This window comes from Buteo buteo, chromosome 2, assembly GCF_964188355.1.
Source record: "Buteo buteo chromosome 2, bButBut1.hap1.1, whole genome shotgun sequence".
Taxonomy (NCBI): domain Eukaryota; kingdom Metazoa; phylum Chordata; class Aves; order Accipitriformes; family Accipitridae; genus Buteo; species Buteo buteo.
The window spans coordinates 10419565-10437170 of record NC_134172.1 but is presented as its reverse complement, the minus strand read 5'-3'; the positions used below and the strand labels follow the sequence as shown (position 1 = coordinate 10437170).

The 17606-nt window shown below is 38.8% G+C and overlaps 1 protein-coding gene across 1 annotated transcript in view; it reads right to left on the bottom strand.

The window, feature by feature from the left end:
* UBE3C (ubiquitin protein ligase E3C) overlaps positions 1-15856 on the bottom strand; it is an 80473-nt gene extending 64617 nt beyond the window's left edge. Inside the window, exons 1-5 of the mRNA XM_075045441.1 lie at positions 15572-15856; positions 5433-5486; positions 1976-2050; positions 1132-1278; positions 257-372 (exon numbers count right to left, since the gene is read on the bottom strand). Of these exons, the coding sequence (XP_074901542.1) occupies positions 257-372; positions 1132-1278; positions 1976-2050; positions 5433-5486; positions 15572-15637 (458 nt within the window). The 5' untranslated portion in view covers positions 15638-15856. The remainder of the gene's footprint in view (positions 1-256; positions 373-1131; positions 1279-1975; positions 2051-5432; positions 5487-15571) is intronic.
* Between the last annotated feature and the right edge of the window lie 1750 nt (positions 15857-17606).

Below are 17606 nucleotides of genomic sequence, written 5' to 3'. Positions count from 1 at the left end.
TATGCCTATCTCTAGGCAGGGCATCGCTTATGCCCATGTTGAACTTAAAAGTCAACAGAGCTTAAGAACATTCCACTGTTCTTACATAGGAACAAGTATCCTATACCATGGCCTAAACATGTATTTAACATAAACAGTTCTCTCCATAAAATAAATTCACATTTAATACTTCACCTGTTGCAAAAAGAAACAAACAAGTGCCCAGCATAATTTCGCAACCCACTTTAGACAGTAGCACATTGGAAAAAGAATTTACCTGCAACACAGCCCCAACAGTCTTTTTATTTGGAATAAGCAAGTAAGTCTGTCTGGACCATCCAATTGCTTAACAAACTGAGAACTCTGCTTAATTAAATTCTGACACATCCATACCTGGGAAAAGATATGCACCAGTTTACTGTTTATAACAACAAGTTATATTATTTATTGCAACACAAACAGTAGTATTTCAATCCTGGTTTGGATGCCTTTGGAGGACTTACAAAACACAAAGTAAGACAATCATGTTCAGCTGATAAAAAAGAAATTGTTACACAACAAACTACACAACTGCTTGTACTAAACTTTCAAATTTAAGACTGAATTACACTTACAAATAACTTTACTCTTGCAGCAAATTTATCTGATAATTTTTTTGTTTTAAATAGGTATAATTCTTTAATGTCTATTATTAATACTCACTATGAATCATATTTACTTGTACATTTGGGATGTTTGCAGTCACTTTGCAATTGATATGCCAGTATTATTGACCAGTCATAAAAAAAAAAAAAAAAACAACCAACCAACCCAAATACCTTAGGAATGACCAGAGAGCTAAGTGGAAAATATTGTTTAAAAATTAAATTCTAATAGAAGCATATTATTTTTAATAAACTACTGTGAATAATACACACAGGATTTTTCAAGGCTTCATTTCATAGATTTTGTGTGTGTGTGTGCACATATAAAATCTAATTTTAAGTTATTCTGCCTAAATGAAAAACAGCAGAGTGCGCCAGAATTCTTAAATGAATTTACTGAAGTGGTCAAAGCCTTTTTTGCATCCCTTCAAAATCTTTTAAGTGAAAGAGTACTTTAAAAGTGCATGAATTAAAAGTACTATGGATCAAAGTAGGTAACAGTACTCACCAAACGCTTAGAATCCTCATTCTGTCTATAGAAAAAGAGCAACTGACGAACTAAAAGAGTCAAATTGGCTCCATTAGCAGTGGAAAAGGTTCCTCCAGACTGGGCCAAATCAGCACAGCGATCAAATTCACTTCTTTGGATAGAGTACTTAAAAATAAGAGATGCATCAATATATCAATAATGATTATGATGTAAAATAAGGATGCAAAATTTTAAAAACTTCATTTCAGCTCCCCATCCGAGGTGGTTGCAAAGTAGTAAAATGGATACAACACATATTTGTTAAGAGATCGAAACACAGACACAATATCATAGTTAAAGCCATAACTGCTTTCTGTAATTCAGGAAATAAACACTGCAACAAATTTGTTGCTTTTCAAGTAAAGAATATCACATCAAACATTTTCACCTAGTTTAAAATCGCTAATGTTTATTAAGTAAACAGATACAACTCATTCTTAAAATAATCTACCCAACAGCAGCTTAGAAAGAACATCTTTTTGACTCAAACTACCACCTTAGCCATAACAAAAAAAAAAAAGTTCCACTGGTGTGTGAAAGCTGCTAATACCTAACTGTTTTCATTTGCTTTGTCAGCTCAAAAAAACATTGTGTAATCCCACTGAAGTCCACTGGCACAGACATGCTTTGCAGAATAAATGTCCATCTACTAAAATATTGAGGTTCAAATGAAAATGTCAAGAGGAAAAAAGAACTTCCACTTTGTGGGCACACACAATATACAAGAAGATGAAGATTTTTCAATGGAATTATTTATTACTAGAAAGTCTCATTTGCAGCAAAACTGTTTTACATCTTTCTAAATAAATAAATAAGTACATACTTGATGTTTTCTGTCTCTGTACCCTCTTACAAATGACTGGATTATTATTGCATTTTTCAGCCTCCGCCTTTCTTCCTGTAAAACAAAGAAAGAAAACTGAAATCAACATTGTGGAACTGACTCTAATTTCTACCATTTTATGAAATATATTTGTATACAAAAGGAATTTTTTTAAATTAAAATTAAGCACTAATCATCAGTAAAATAAAGTGTTTGAAGGTTTGCATCCAATACACATAAATCAGGGAGCAAGCTTTTTATGTTTTTAAGTGTAAATTTACCACTAAGATATTGCAAAAGAATTTTTAATACTCAATAAGTATGTAATACTACAGAAATCAAAATAAACACATTTGCATTTTATTAGACAAAGTCTTAATACTAAAATGTTGAAGAATTCATCAAACTCAATGACACCCTTCCTCTTTCTGCATAGATCAGCTAACACTGAAGACCCGCTTATTTGCTTCCATTCAAATAATACATCAGTATTATTAGGCTGGTGCAGTTTAAACGTGGGGAAAAAAAAAACACAAACCACAAAAAAAAAAAAAAATCCGTTATTTGGACACAATACTGCAGTAAAAGGAAAATGAGCCTTAATGCTTTAAGCCCAGGAGCACAATATGGAAATTAATAAGAATTCTTGCTCTCTCCTTCAAACCAGACATGTAAAGTGAGTCATTTTATGATGTCTTCCTCAGTAGCTAGAAAGAGAAGTTAAAACCATCCTTTACAATGGCTCACTTTCTGAGGAACTGAAAGCCAGCTTGCTTAAGGTACTATGGAAAGAGCACTCAGTGAGTCCCCTGACAACACACACTCCCAGCATATCCCATCACAATAAACATCCAAAGGAAGTGGCTACTGTAATTAGGTTTCTAATAATGTCCATATAGTTTCTTACGGGATGAAAGAGGGAAGTAAATAAAATAGTTGCTTATGAACCTACAGCTACAAAGCAATCGTTGAGGAAAGGAAAGTACGAAGACCAAGAGTAAAAATGAGAGAAGCCTGCTTTGAGAAGAGAAACTTTAACCTAATCAATCCGTGAACTATAACGAGCCCATAATTCTGAGGGCTACCAAGCAAAACAAAATACCGAAATGTTTTTATAAATTTCATTAAAATACATTTGGGAAAGTTCACATAAACTTTCAACTCACAAAACCTTGATTTCTAATTTATTGTCCCATAAAGACACATCCAACTTCAGAACTTAACCTGAACTGACCAGAAAAACACCAGATAAAATTGCTATCCAATGTCTATTTTATTTTTCTTGGAAACCCCAGTTCCTAAAGCAATTTCTCTGAATAAGCATATACTTGAAAGACTCTGATTACCTCTAGAGCGCGGACCAAGATCAAAATTTTGATAGGCCAAATGATATTTTTCTCTCCAAAGTATCTAACAGTAAAAGTGAAAAGTATGGGGGCAAGCCAGAGAGAGTTTCAATTACAGAGAGGCACTGCCTCTTCATAATCATAATGTAATGCTTGACTAAAAAGTAGGTATCTTCTCCTTTTCTCTAGGTACAGGTTTTATCCTAGAATACATAATTGTCAATTAGCGACCCTTAATTGCAAAGGTTTTAAGTCTGAGGTCACTGCTAAGATTCTGCTACAGGCATTTTTTTAAAAGCCATAACTGATTTTATTCTCAGAGGAGTCATTCATTTTGTGAGAATCTGATATATGCCACAGAAAATCATTGTGTGTATGCGTGTACATATACAGATATATGACTTTGCATCAGCTTTGCAGCAGACAGAATTAAGGAACTGAATGGGTTATTTTGATATATGGCAAAAAGTTTATAAAGTGCTGTCGTGGTTTAACCAGCCAGCAACTAAGCACCACGCAGTCGCTCACTCCCTCCCCCCCCACCCAGTGGGATGGGGGAGAAAATCAGGAAAAGAAGTAAAACTCATGGGTTGAGATAAGAACGGTTTGATAGAACAGAAAAGAAGAAACTAATAATGATAACACTAATAAAATGACAACAGTAATAATAAAAGGATTGGAATGTACAAATGATGCACAGTGCAATTGCTCATCACCTGCCAATCGATCAATGCCCAGCTAGTCCCCAAGCGGCGATCCCCCCCGCCCCCACTCCCCCCAGTTCCTATACTAGATGGGATGTCCCATGGTATGGAATACCCCGTTGGCCAGTTTGGGTCAGCTGCCCTGGCTATGTCCCATCCCAACTTCTTGTGCCCCTCCAGCCTTCTTGCTGGCTGGGCATCAGAAGCTGAAAAATTCTTGACTTAAGACTAAACACTACTGAGCAACAACTGAAAACATCAGTGTTATCAACATTCTTCTCATACTGAACTCAAAACATAGCACTGTACCAGCTACTAGGAAGACAGTTAACTCTATCCCAGCTGAAACCAGGACAAGCACAAAAAAGTCTTTTTACATATGTTGGTAAGGACTCACTGATCATAAATTTGATTCGTAACAGAGCATTGTGAACTAACTGGTGAAATCCTAGTAACTTCCTAGTAAAGTTGGTCTGTAATTATACATCCAGATTGGAAAGAAAAAAAAAGCAGTATCTGTCCTTAGAAACAGAGGAGCCACTGCAGAACTTCTAGTTAATCTAGCAAGGGTCAAACACATCTTTAATGGCCAAATAGCTCTGCTTTCTTGACTACATAGTTCTACTTTTTACATCATTTTTAAGACCAAAATTTTTTTTCAACTCATATCTGGGAGGGAATGACAACATGAACATACTCACTTTAAATCCATACTACCAAATTTTGTTTTCGTGATGACACATACATTCATGTTTTAAAACTGGTGTGTTTTCCTTTCATTGCCTATTTCTCCTTTGCGTTATTCCAGACTGAATTATCCATGGCAGTAAACTTCCATCACAAACCAGTATAAGGCTTCCTAAAGCCTCACACATCAGCTTCTCATTGGTCCTCAATTATCAGGTGATTTCAAAGCACTTTAGGATGCATTCAAGTATCACTGTTCTGATTTTACCTTCACAGAACTGAGGCACACATTGGGGAAGTTAATTACTGCAGGTCATCCAAGAAACCATAGCAGAACCAGGAAGAGAAGACAGTTTGCTGAGACCAAACCATAGTAACAGATTATCAACAAGCCAAAAAATGCAATTTGCTAGCCAAATACCTATCTCTTCTCAACAAAGACTAGATCCAATGAGCACCAAAATAAAAGGAAAAATTCCCTTTGCACCTAGCACATGCTTAACTACCTTCTTTTGCGATGAAAATCACTTCTGGGAAGCACCTTAAAAGCAGACAAACAGTTTATCAATTCTAGTATACTGGAAGACTATACTGAACTTGCAAACTGAAACAAAACATTTCTGAACTAAGTACAACTGCAGCAGAAGTACTTTGGACTGTAAATGTTAATACATCAAAGAAAAATCCAGTGCACATGCAAATGCTTACAGTCTACTTTACCTCTCGTTTTCTCCTTTCTTCCTGAGTACGATGCAGGAGAGAAGCCTTTTCTTCCTGTAATGCACAAATAAAGATACTATTGCATTTTCATTCAAACACGATTCAAATGTGTTCATGATATTTAATACAGACTTCACTTTGGGGATTGTTCATAATATGTAATACGTAAAACACTGGAGAGAAGTAAGCGTTAATCATTTTCCGTGCTTACAAATACATGCAATGCAACCCTCTCAAAAGCACAGTGATGGAGGAAAGCTATGTAAAAAGAAAAGGGACAGGCAAACAGCAGCAAACTATACTGATCCCTGTCCAGGTTTGTGTTCTCAGCATCCCAGTAATCTAGGCAAACATCATCCATTTACAAATGGGGGAGCTGAAACATAATAGGGTCCCAATCCTACCAGGTAATACCAAATGTTTATCGAGTGTTTTCCTTGCTTGGAGTGTACGTAAGTCATTGGCCCAGGTGCGTACAGCAAGTTGTGGCATGTTCAAAGCAATCGCATACTGTTCCAAAGCCCCATGCTTTTGTCTAACTTGCAAAAAAGCATTAAGCTCTTATATTTACTTATCCTTTTCCTCAAAACGTGTCCAGAAAGGATGTCAAAACAGACTTATGTAACATAAATGGAAGGAATTTTTTCTTTTAAAATTTTGAACTCTTCACCCAAATTAAGGCTACAAACTGAAACTTTCAGGACAGTGATCTCTCCAATACAGAAAAAGAATGCTAAAGTATTCATAAGGCCTCTAAAGAACAGTACCATTACAATAGAAAACCTGTGCATTAGCTTTTAAACCACAATCTTAAATCAGTACACATAGATTACAAAATATAAACAAAGATTTATTTATTTGCAAGAATCTCTCACTGGATGGTTCTGTGTAGTTTCCAAGGAAATACACAAAATAATTCTTTTTTGATGCAGAGTATTCAGCTCCCACTGCAGACAATAAGAGTTGAAAGTACCCTGGCACCAGTCTAAAACAGACAATAGATTTAAGGAAACCATTTTCTTTTTTTGCCTCTAGGACACATGTAACTACTTCCTTTTTCTCCCTATGCCCGAATAATACACACTCAAGCTGAAAATGTATTGTAACTGAATACATAAAAATAAATTTTAAGTTGGCAAACAAATGTTTACAAAATATTTAACCACATCTAAAACAACCATGCTGGAATATTTTCAATGTCTATATGCAGATACAAAAACTGAGGGCAAAACTGTTCTGCATTTCTTTTTTGACAATACAGAGGAAGCAAGGTCATGATTCTCCTAGTTTCTTCAGGATAGAATATACTTTAACGCAGACCACCAAGAGAGAATGAAAAAAGAAAAACATAGATGCAAAAGGGGAATTTAAAATTGGGTTTGTATTTCAGATCATTTACTGGAGCAAGCATAAAGAAAAAAAATCCCACAAGAAGGTTAACCATCTTTTCCTCTAAAGACAGTATTTATGGCCAAAGACACCACTAACTACAGCTATTGCCCTCTAAGGATAGGGTTTTTTTCCATGTGTTAAACACAGTATAAACAAATCATACCAAAATCCATACATAAGATAATGTATCTCCACTCAAGCAATAGGAAAGGCTCCAGGTCTGCTTGGTAACATGAGGCAATGTACTAAATTAAGAAATAACCAACAGATGGCTTAAAGTATCAAGACTTTTTTTAACAATTACTTCTTTTTCAACAGCTGATACCCAATGCATTAAAGAAGTTAGTAAAATGTTCCTATTTAGAAGTGATCAGAGTGACATCTCTTCAATATGCTTGGACAGTTTCATTCTGCAGGCAGCACCATGCAGAGAGCATTTCTGCTTAGAAGCAGTGTTGGTGAATTAGTCCTTACACTTCAGAGCAGACTGAAAGAAAAAGCAAAATAACATACAGAAAATGGAAGACAAATTGCTACGTGAGTGGAGAAGAGAATCATACAAAAAAAAATACAAACACAGTAAATGCAAGGGATTAGTAGATAAAGGAAAATAAGTGGCCAGAGGGCTTACCAAAACTAAGTAATTTTAAGTATTTGGAGAGGGAGTGAGATATAGGAGGATAGCGTATCCTCACTTAGTGTATCACCAGCTTTGCATTGATCAGGAATGAAGTCTCTTTAAATCAATTCACTTTGACTAAAAACTTAAAAGTTTTGGGGTTTTTTTTAAATGTCACATACTTGCTTTGAGTATTTGTAAGGAAAAACACCAACTTGCTAAAGTATAAATAAAGTACAATAGAAGAACTGTCTTAAGACAAAGAATAAAATATTCAGGTAAGTACATCCCACCTTTAAAAAATTATTATGGGTCAAATAATACTGTTGTTCACAAGACACACATAGATCAGAAACATAAAGGAAAAGAATCATAACTATGAATAAAGAACATTTTTAAATTAAATGCAAGAAAAATATAACTCCTTCAGAGTTACTCAACCCAACTGGAATACATTGTCTCTTCAGAAATTAAAAAGTAACAGTAAATACGCAATAGAAAATAAACCTGCTGTGGGAAAGAGACAAAAAGAACTATGAAAAAAATCTTCATGTACAACAGGCATTCTAACAAAATTACTTCTTAAGGACAGCTAACTGCAGTCATCTCTGAAATCCTCCCTGCCTTGCCTCTTAATAAACAGCACAATGAAAAAGAGCTAAATTCAGTAGCTGTTGCTCTGTGGCTGGTTGTGAAGGTCAACAGCATTAAGATAAGTGATGTACATTTGACATCTATACGGTCATGTGACTGCTGACAGCTACAGCAGCTGTTCCACCACCTCCTCCTGCCTACCTACAGCCAGAGCTACCCACAGTACAAGATCGTCTGACAGTAACTTCCAAAGATCACACCTAGCTCATTCCTACTCCCAACCTTCCTTGCCTCTCTTCTGTGATGATCATGCTATCTTCTTTCTTCACCTGCCAGACAGGCAGACGTCAGGTATCAGGTCTACCTATTAAGGTAGGCAGACATTTTAGGAGGAATGAAGCATCAGCTTGTCTTGAAACCCTCAACCCCAACTCAAAAGGAGCGAAAAGACATGTACTGAATCAAATTCTCAACGCTTTCTATGATGTAGTCTTCTTTCTTCAGGAGCCTGACCTCCAAAGCGCAGAACAGGGAATACACTGTGTGTTTCATGCAATGTTTACTGTACGACTTGCAGTCCCTTTCCCATCTGCTCCTTCCCCCAACAGAAGATACTGGTAAAGACAACCAACCTCAGGCTCTAACACGCAAGCTGCGGGACCATGAAAAGCCCAATTTCAGAAGTTTTCTTCACCAAATATGCAAGGCATGACACAAAGAAACAAGCAAGCAAAGCAGCAGTATGTGACAGCAAAACACAATGTGACATTATGGATGATGACTCAAAGAGTAAGACAGAAGGTGAAAAGAGGCAAAAACAAGGAAGCAGATGGAGGACAGTATACAAAAAGGACAGCTTGTGACCACCATCAAAGAAATGTTAAGTAATATTTGAAATGTTAGTTTATACATCAGGATAAAACTCCTATGTACCATATTGTTCATCAGAGCAAAGTTGAAAGTTGCACCACCGCTGTAACAGACCAGGTGATGAGAACAGTCACATCCAACAGTGTAATATTGTCAATGTCAGTGCTTCAAAAACTCCAATTAAATATATAATGAAAGAAAAATTTGAATTAAAACTACTTTCTTGTCCTCATTTTGCTGAAATACACTCTTAGTTGGAAAAGTATGTTTACACAACTCCTAGCCTTTATGTATCCTAGACAAAGATTGAGTAACATAAACAAATATACTAATTACGATTCTTTTTGTCCTGCATTTTAACACTTTGCATTGAGAGTGATAATAAACTTTCAACCCTCTTGGCTCAAAATTCAGGTTCAGAAAAAAAAAAGTATATATAATTAAACTTTTTCAAACACTTCTATTATTTGTTGACTTTTAAAATCTGAAATTGAACACTGCTGGACAGTCATGTTAACAAAGCTATCTTAGCTCCATGCAAGTAAATTTAAAACCTAAATATGCTAGATGCAAAGGTGAAACTGAGTAATTATTTTCAGGTGCTGTCTAAACACCAAGCACACAAAAAAAACCAATAAAAAATACACTGACACAAAAAATTAAATATTATTAATAAATGTTTGAGATTTATTTGTAAACCACAGGAGTTTATTTTCTTTCTTTAGTTGAGAATGCTATTCTATTTAACATTACAATAAGACCATACGAAGTACAAGGCACGACTTCTAGGAAATATTCATGTATAAACAAATAAGCACTTGATCTTTTAACTTCTAGGGACAATTATAAGATCTTGTATGGTTTTCATCTACAAAATCCAGGAACTTGCATCTTTTTTCTTTCCTTAAAATGAGGAACATGACTCTTCAGCTGAATTTAGCTTGAACCATGTATAAATCAGTAACAACTTGCAAAGCAAACAAAGTGAGCCAAGCAATTTATAGAATAAAATTCCTTTCAACACAAGTATTTAATAAGTCCAACAAATAAAAGGAAGATTTTGTAGCATTGATTTGTAGAGAACAAAGGTGGATACTAGAAGACGTCCCCCTCCAAAGTGGTTCTCAACAATGTTTCTAGTGCCCAACATTATTTTAGATAGGATAAACTGCACTTCAATTGTTCTTTCTGAATATTAAAAGAAATTAGCATTTTAAAAGACTCACAATGTCTTGAACTGAACCTCTACAATTCAAATTCCATCGGACTTGCAACTCAGCCAGCCTGAGTAAAACACATTCAGCAGCTTGAAAAGTTCTGCTTTAAAACAGTTTGTGACTCTTCACATCTCTGATTATTTACATCATTATTAAGTTTATATGTAGAGAAGACCATATTTTAAAGTACTTAAAATATGACCAGGAAGAGGCATTTGGCCAGGGAAAGTCTGGCCTCACTGAAACCAATGTCACAGTGCTTGCTAGAAAACATCAGCATTTTAGCTCAAATTTTACTGCAGTGAGTATGTGGAACCACTTCTATCACAGTAGCTAGAAAGCCACACACAGTGGAACCAGGACCTCACTGGAGGCTCTAGAGGGCAAGTGAAATGCAAACAAGCTGCTTTTAAATTTACTCTCAGTTTGTCTCTGTTACAATTTTTAAGATGTATATTGTACACGTCATTGTAGTTGAGTGACTTTTCATCTTCTCAGAAACATGCAGGAAAAAAATATCTGTAAAAGCAAAAATTTTTGTTTTGAATTTGAGAAAATAGCACATAACTGAAAATAACAGTGTAATGACTGCTGTCAGCTAACTACAACTCCATCGTTCATAGCTTCCTTTCAAATGAGGAGAATTTTAAATGTCACCGAGAGGGAAAAAATCCACAAGAATCCAGTATGCATTAATTATATAGTTTCCTACTGACAGACAGCCATTATCTTACAACATGATGGTCTCATCATATTTCCATACCACAGATCTGAAATTCAAAGAGTACTTCAAGACTTAGGCTTTGACATTTCAATGTTCTGGACAAAACACAATTGTGACTCAGAATGAGGTATGTACTTGCATAAGGATCTACGCCATGTGCCTTATGGGACAAAGCAGTGCAATTCTTTCCCACCATTCAAAAATAAAATGTAAATTTGTAATTGCAGTCTAGAAATCCTGTACTATAAATCCCTAGCATCATTTCATTTCCGTTACCAGCTGGTGTATGTTCAAGTAAGATACAGTAAAACAGTAATTCTTCCTGCCTGAAATTATTAACAACTTTAAACAAAACTGTTTTTTAAATCTGTTCCATTGTTACTTAAATCCTATAGACATCTATCACCATAAGCAATCCCAACCCGTGCAGCCCTCTCCATACACTGGCTATCTTGCAGCCTACTGTTTTTAAATCATTAATTTTTATTCCACAAGAAGTTACTTCATGCATAGAATACAGACAACAAAGAGCAAACAAGGTGGTTCTGGAGTTCCACCTCTGCACTTCAGCTGTGAGCAAGGGGAAAAATATACAGGACTATAATGCTTAATGTTGTGCTATTAACTTAAGAAAGCATATCAGTAACTACTAAAATAAAATATAAACAAGCTTTGTAAATTGAAAATCTCTATTGAAAGTGCACACATCAAAAGAAATTAGACAGACTTTTTAAAATACAGATGGAGTCATCACTGTTTGTTCCTTAGTAATCTTCCATGTCTTCCACAAAAACAAAACCAAAAACCAAAAAGAAACTCAGTGAAGTTGGTTTCACTTTCATGACAGTGCTAACTCATCTGTATCACAAATTCCTGAAAAGGAAGATTTTTTTAAAGCAATCTCATACTGCATTGTAATTTTAAAATACCCTGTTTTAAACAGTGTTGGGATTTATAAAAGCATGTTTTAGATCTCTCAAGTGATACTGTAAATTTGACTTCATAATATTCTTTTAACCATTTTTCCTATTAAAGGTTTACAAGTTGTCATTAATACATTTCACAACCTGAACGAATAATGTGGAGCTACAGAGCCCCTTGTACATCTCAGCACAGGCACGGGGATGCCCCTACATGGATGTACTAAAGGACAGGTACCTTGTATTATTCTTAACACTGATCAACTTATTATAAAGGAACACTAGGCCCAACTGTACCAAATCAAGCTGATGTGGTTAAACAGATTCTGCACTATGCTACCAGGAGTCCAACTTCATGATAAAATGAGTGAAATCTGCCAGCTGCCACAAGAAGGCATGGTGACGCTCCACCTACATGAGACGCAAAGGATGGGGTGGGAACCACCCAGGTGAAGGACCAGATGTTTCAGTCCACTGCACAGTTAGGTTGGGCTAGTTCAATTTGAACTGCACTCCAAACTAACTCTTCAGACACACCTCTTTTTTCCTGCCTGACACACCACAGAAATTCAGCCACAGCCTTTTAGGCAACAATTACTGTCCTGTACGAAAAGTCCGTGAATAAGTCAAGACATTCCCATATTGAACTCCAATAACAACATTCATTTTTGGAAGCTATTTTACTTCAGAAGTAAAAAAATATGTTTTGCCAGTTACAATTAAAACTAAATCTGAAAATATCTTTTGAATAAAGCAGGGAATCATGTTTTGAGGGCAACAATAAGCAACCCCAAAAATTTAAAAAAAAAAACACCCACAAAAATTAACTTATCACATTGTAAATAAAATACAGTATCTATACCCTCAAACACCTATAAAACTAATGCAAATAGTCCAAATTAATCAGCAGATTTTTGAAAGTAGATATTGAGGGAAAAGTCCAAACACTGACAATATCATCTATATTTTTACACTTTATTACGTACAATGCAATATTAAAACGTTACAATAATATTCTGAAAGGATCAGTCACAGGGAGAGTTGAGAACATTAATTTTGCAACCCAGGATTTTAACAAAAATAAGTGATACTTAAATACTACTTTTTTGGCAAAAGGTTTGGTTGAAGTGCCTCTCTACAGCATCCGCAATTCAGACCATCATAATGCACATGAATGTAAGATGCAACCAGTATAAAAACAAACCTGAAACTCTCTGCTTTTGTAATTCAAAAATGCCATAAAAGTTAGTGGTGAGAAAGCACACTATATTCAGTACCTTTCTAACTGCCACAAGTCCCCAACTACACTTCCATCATTGAGCCTATACTGATAGGCATAATTGACATCAACCCCTCATGAGGCCTAAGGAAACACTACAGACATACATGTCGATCAGTATCAGACAAGGTATCGACACATGACCCATGACCAACACAGTTATTGTTTGCAGCTGCAGTTATGTTAGCAAAACCATACTTTTAATAGTCAGTTTTGCTGATCGTTTATTTTGCTGTAGTTGTATCCACATCAGAAAGACTCTGCTGGCATCTTTAGCACTGACTAGCTCCTCAAACTGGAGTCCCTGCTTTCGTACTGGGAGGGTTTTGCTAATGTAGCCACACAGGTGCAACAACATTTGGGAAGCTTCCCCAAATTGGGTAGAGAGTTATTCTTAGCATTAAGCAGCCTGCATACAGATTCTACCAGTATTTCTGAGTTGTGCTTTAATCCACCAAAGGAATCAAAACAGGCAGTACTAAGCATCCAGCTAATAGAGCATCACAGAGGTGTGGGGTTGGAAACACACCATATCTTTCTAAAATTACACACATTTTGGAGGGCAAGGGGGTTTGTCAAAGAACAATTTTTTTTCCCATGTGCACAAAAAGCTGAAAGGAAACATTTTACAAATCAGCCTTCTGTAAAACCAAAGCCTATAGGTATGAGAAACAAGATCCCAAGGAGCCTGTGACGTGAGATAATGAGAAGCTCGTGAAACCCATGTAAACACTTGACACGCCAATCTGTGCTGTAGTATGCTTACACAGAAGTTCAGCTACACTGCATTTTTAAAACTAACTTAGTACTGTTTAAAAAATTTCTTTCATTAGTACTCTACACAGTTTCTGAAAATAAGCAGCTATTTCAAGGGCATTCTACAGTGTCCATGTAACCATTACGTCCAAGGCTGCGACTAACTGATTTGCGTTGACGCAGCACAAGCACTTCACTGTACCAATGTAAGATCATGAAATCTGTGGACCAGTCAGCATCAATCTGATCATGAAATACCACCTCTGTATTGGACAGAGTGAAGGTTATGCATCAATTTCATTTTCCACTTCCTTTACCTTTTAATATTTGCCCTTGGAAATGTATACCTGTGCAACATTAACAAATTTGTCCCATATAATTAAAATAGATAGAAATCTGCTGAATTTTCATGACAAAATCAGTAGGTGTAAAAGAAGATATTATGACAGTTGTTTACTTCTGTAGAAGGAAACATGTTGTGCAAGTTACACTATTAGCAAGTCACTGTTAAAAGTTGCAAAGTACCTAAAGCGTACAGCTGAGGACCAGGGCATGTTCTGCCAATTCCTGCTTCATCTGGGGAATATTTATGGCATTTTTGACTGATGTAATGCCATTGTATGTAGTCTGATGAACAGAAATGTCTTAAGATAAACAGAAGATTATTCAGATGAAAAGCTGCACAATTTAAACACAGTTCTGCTACACATTCTCTTTAATAATTACGTAAGACAATACACCAAAACGCAAACTTCACTGTGATTTTAATATCACATGGTACAGTATTTTAGCTCAAGTTTTCTAACTGTATTGCCAAACCTTAAAAGTTTCAGAGAACCAAACTTGCTTACAGTGCACAATAACAAAAACTTAAGACTTATTTTCACCCCTATTAAGATTCAAAAATACTAATGAAAACTCTCAGTAGCTTCCCACACAATCATGTTCAATGACAACACGGGGAATCAGTATTTTAGCAATGAATTAAAGTGACCCTTACAAATCAGGCCACTTCTAAAAACACTGTCCCTTTTCTTGTTCTTTGGTAGTTCTATGTCCCTCAGTGCTTGACTAAACCTTTGACTACCCTATCCAATCAGCAAGATCCAAATAAACCATTTCACTTCTTTTCCATCAATAAATACAAGGACATTCAATAGCCTGGTACAGCAGACAATTTACTACTCACCCTGCACACGACAAATTGACTGAAAAGCTGAACCTGTGTCCCGGCAACCCCCCACTCACGTGAATGAAGCCTCTCCCAGCAATTTGCATTGATCCCGAGTTGTGTAAGGCTGTTCCCCCCCACCTCTCCAGCGAGGTGGGCCCACACAAGACTTTCCCTTTGGACAGAAATAACAAGAGGTCTCCGAGTCCTTCACCCCGGGAGCCCTAGAGACGAGCTCCTCGGGAGGTGCTACCAGCCACAACAAACCGGATTGCTTGCAGGGGGGACGAGCTAAGGAGACATTTCCTCGCTTCCCACAATTCTTACTACACTACAAGCCTGGGAGGGTGTGTGTGGCCTGATTTAAAGGAAGGGGGGAAAAAAAAAAAAAAAACAACACAGAGCCACGGAGATCAGAGATAAACACATCATCGGGAGGGGAGGATTTCTTCGCTCTATTAAACCTTAGTCATAGCTGCTCCCATTTTTGAAGGCCCAACGGTAAAAATAACGATAATACAAGAAGGGAAGGCGGGCGGGGGGGGGGGCCGAGGGAAACCGACACAGACGCGGAGACAGACAGGCGCCGTTTCTTACCTTCCTACTCGCTCCTCCGAGAGACACCTTGGGCCTTGTTTTGAAATCCCCTTCAAAGCTAAACATGTTTACAGCTTATCCCATCTAGAGCGGGGTCCGCCACCCACCCCTCCCGAGCTGACCCCGCAAAGGGGGGCGCCGGCCGGCCGGCAGGGGCGAGCGGAGGGGCCGCCGCCGGCCCCGGGGAGGCACAAACCCCCCGGGCTGGCACCCCGCGGCCCGCCCGCCCGCCGCCGGCGAGCCCCCGCCGCCCGCCCCCGAGGGGCTGCTTCCCTCACGGCGGCCCGACTTCCCCCCCCCCCTTCTCCTCCTTCTCCTCCTCCCCGCGCCTTCCCCGCCCCGCGGCCTTCGCTTTCCCCGGTCGCCCCCCTTCTGACCGGCGGCGACGGCTGAGTGTAGTGGGAGGGAAGAGGAGGAGGGAGGGAGGGAGCGGGGGGGGGGGGGGCTGGCGGGGCTGCTTCACTTGCACTGGGGGAGCAGCCGGCTGTCGAGAGAAGATGGCCGCCGCCCGCAGCCTCCCCGGCGCGCTCCCGACGGCCGAGCGCGGCGGCGCGCCGCCCCGCAGCCGCCGGGGGCGCGCGCCGCGCCTCGGCCACCCCGCGAGGCCGCGCCTCGGGCCGCGGCCGCCCCAGCGCAGGGGGCGGCGGGAGGCGGGAGGCGGCCGCTTCTCCCCGGCCGTCGCCTCTCGTCGGCCGCCGCCTCTCCCCGGCCGCCTTGGCCGCCCCCCGAGCCCTCACCGGGCCTGCCGCCCCCCCTTACCGGGGCTAACGACCGGGTTGTGCCCCCCGCCCGTTGGAGCCGCCTCTCTCACAGCCCTGACCGGTGTCCGGTTTGTCCCAGCTACGACTGTTTCATCTAAAACTTCTTTCCCATTTTAAATATGAGCTTTGCGGGGGGGTTACAGGAGCGTTTAGAGCAGAATTTGGAACCGTTGTACCACCTCCGCCCCAGCCGGGCCGCACTGAGGAGAGGGCCTGAGGTGAGGGTCCTGCCTGGCCTCGGCCCAGAGCTGTCTTCCTCAGCGTCAGTGGGCTGTGGTAACATGCAGTTTATATATATATATATATATATATCTCGGATTTGAGCATTTCGTAGGATAAGCATATGATAGACATTACCCCATTGCAAAGACTTCATGACCAGTGTGAAGACGGAACACTGAACACCCGAGTACAGGCTCTTGTGCTTACACAGATGTGAAAATCCACTTGAGAAAGTTCCTGATGGAAGTGGGCTCTGCACAGGATCGGGGCCTCAACAGTCGATGAAGGATGGAAGGAGAGAAAGACTGTAACACCAAAGCAGCAGACCTGAATGGTGACGCTACACCCAAGGCCCCTCTAGTTTGTATTTCTTAGCCTGCGCTCCATTTTTCAGTGCTGTGATTGCATCCTTCCAGGTACAGAGGTGACACGGACAACAGCAATAACAAAAAGCAATTATTCAGTCTGCAGCTACGAGGTGCTAAATAAATATAGGTGGCCAAATCCAGCTTTCGTTTGCTTCAGTCGAAATTTGATTGAGCCCTAACTCGTGAATTCTCACATCGGCGTATCACAACAAACAAATGGCAAGGATCCATGTCAGGAGACGATGTATGTGCTTCGCAGCTGTTCATACCGACAACGCAATGCCATTTAACTGTCACCAAGCTGACTGAGAAATGAAAGACTTGTTGAGATTACTTTGGATTTGGATGATTTAGAAGAGTCTAAATTTTAAAATTTCAGACTTTTCATAAGGGAACAAGTGCTTGGCAAGAGTAAACATTAGCCCTGCATTTCCCAAGTTAACATAGTTTCAGTATAAGCAAGCCTGGCCTCCTATAAATACTGTTTAGGAATGCAGTTGAGGTTTAGGGCATTGTGAAATACCACATCAAATGTTCGTTCATAGTTTCAACATGTTGCATTGTTGATGTAATATCACACTGCTTTATATGGGAGTGATAGCAAGTTTTTATCCAAGCATGACAGCATTCTTTTCAAGGGGACTTAAGCCTTGATAAACTTTGTAAGTCTCATACAGAAAAGGA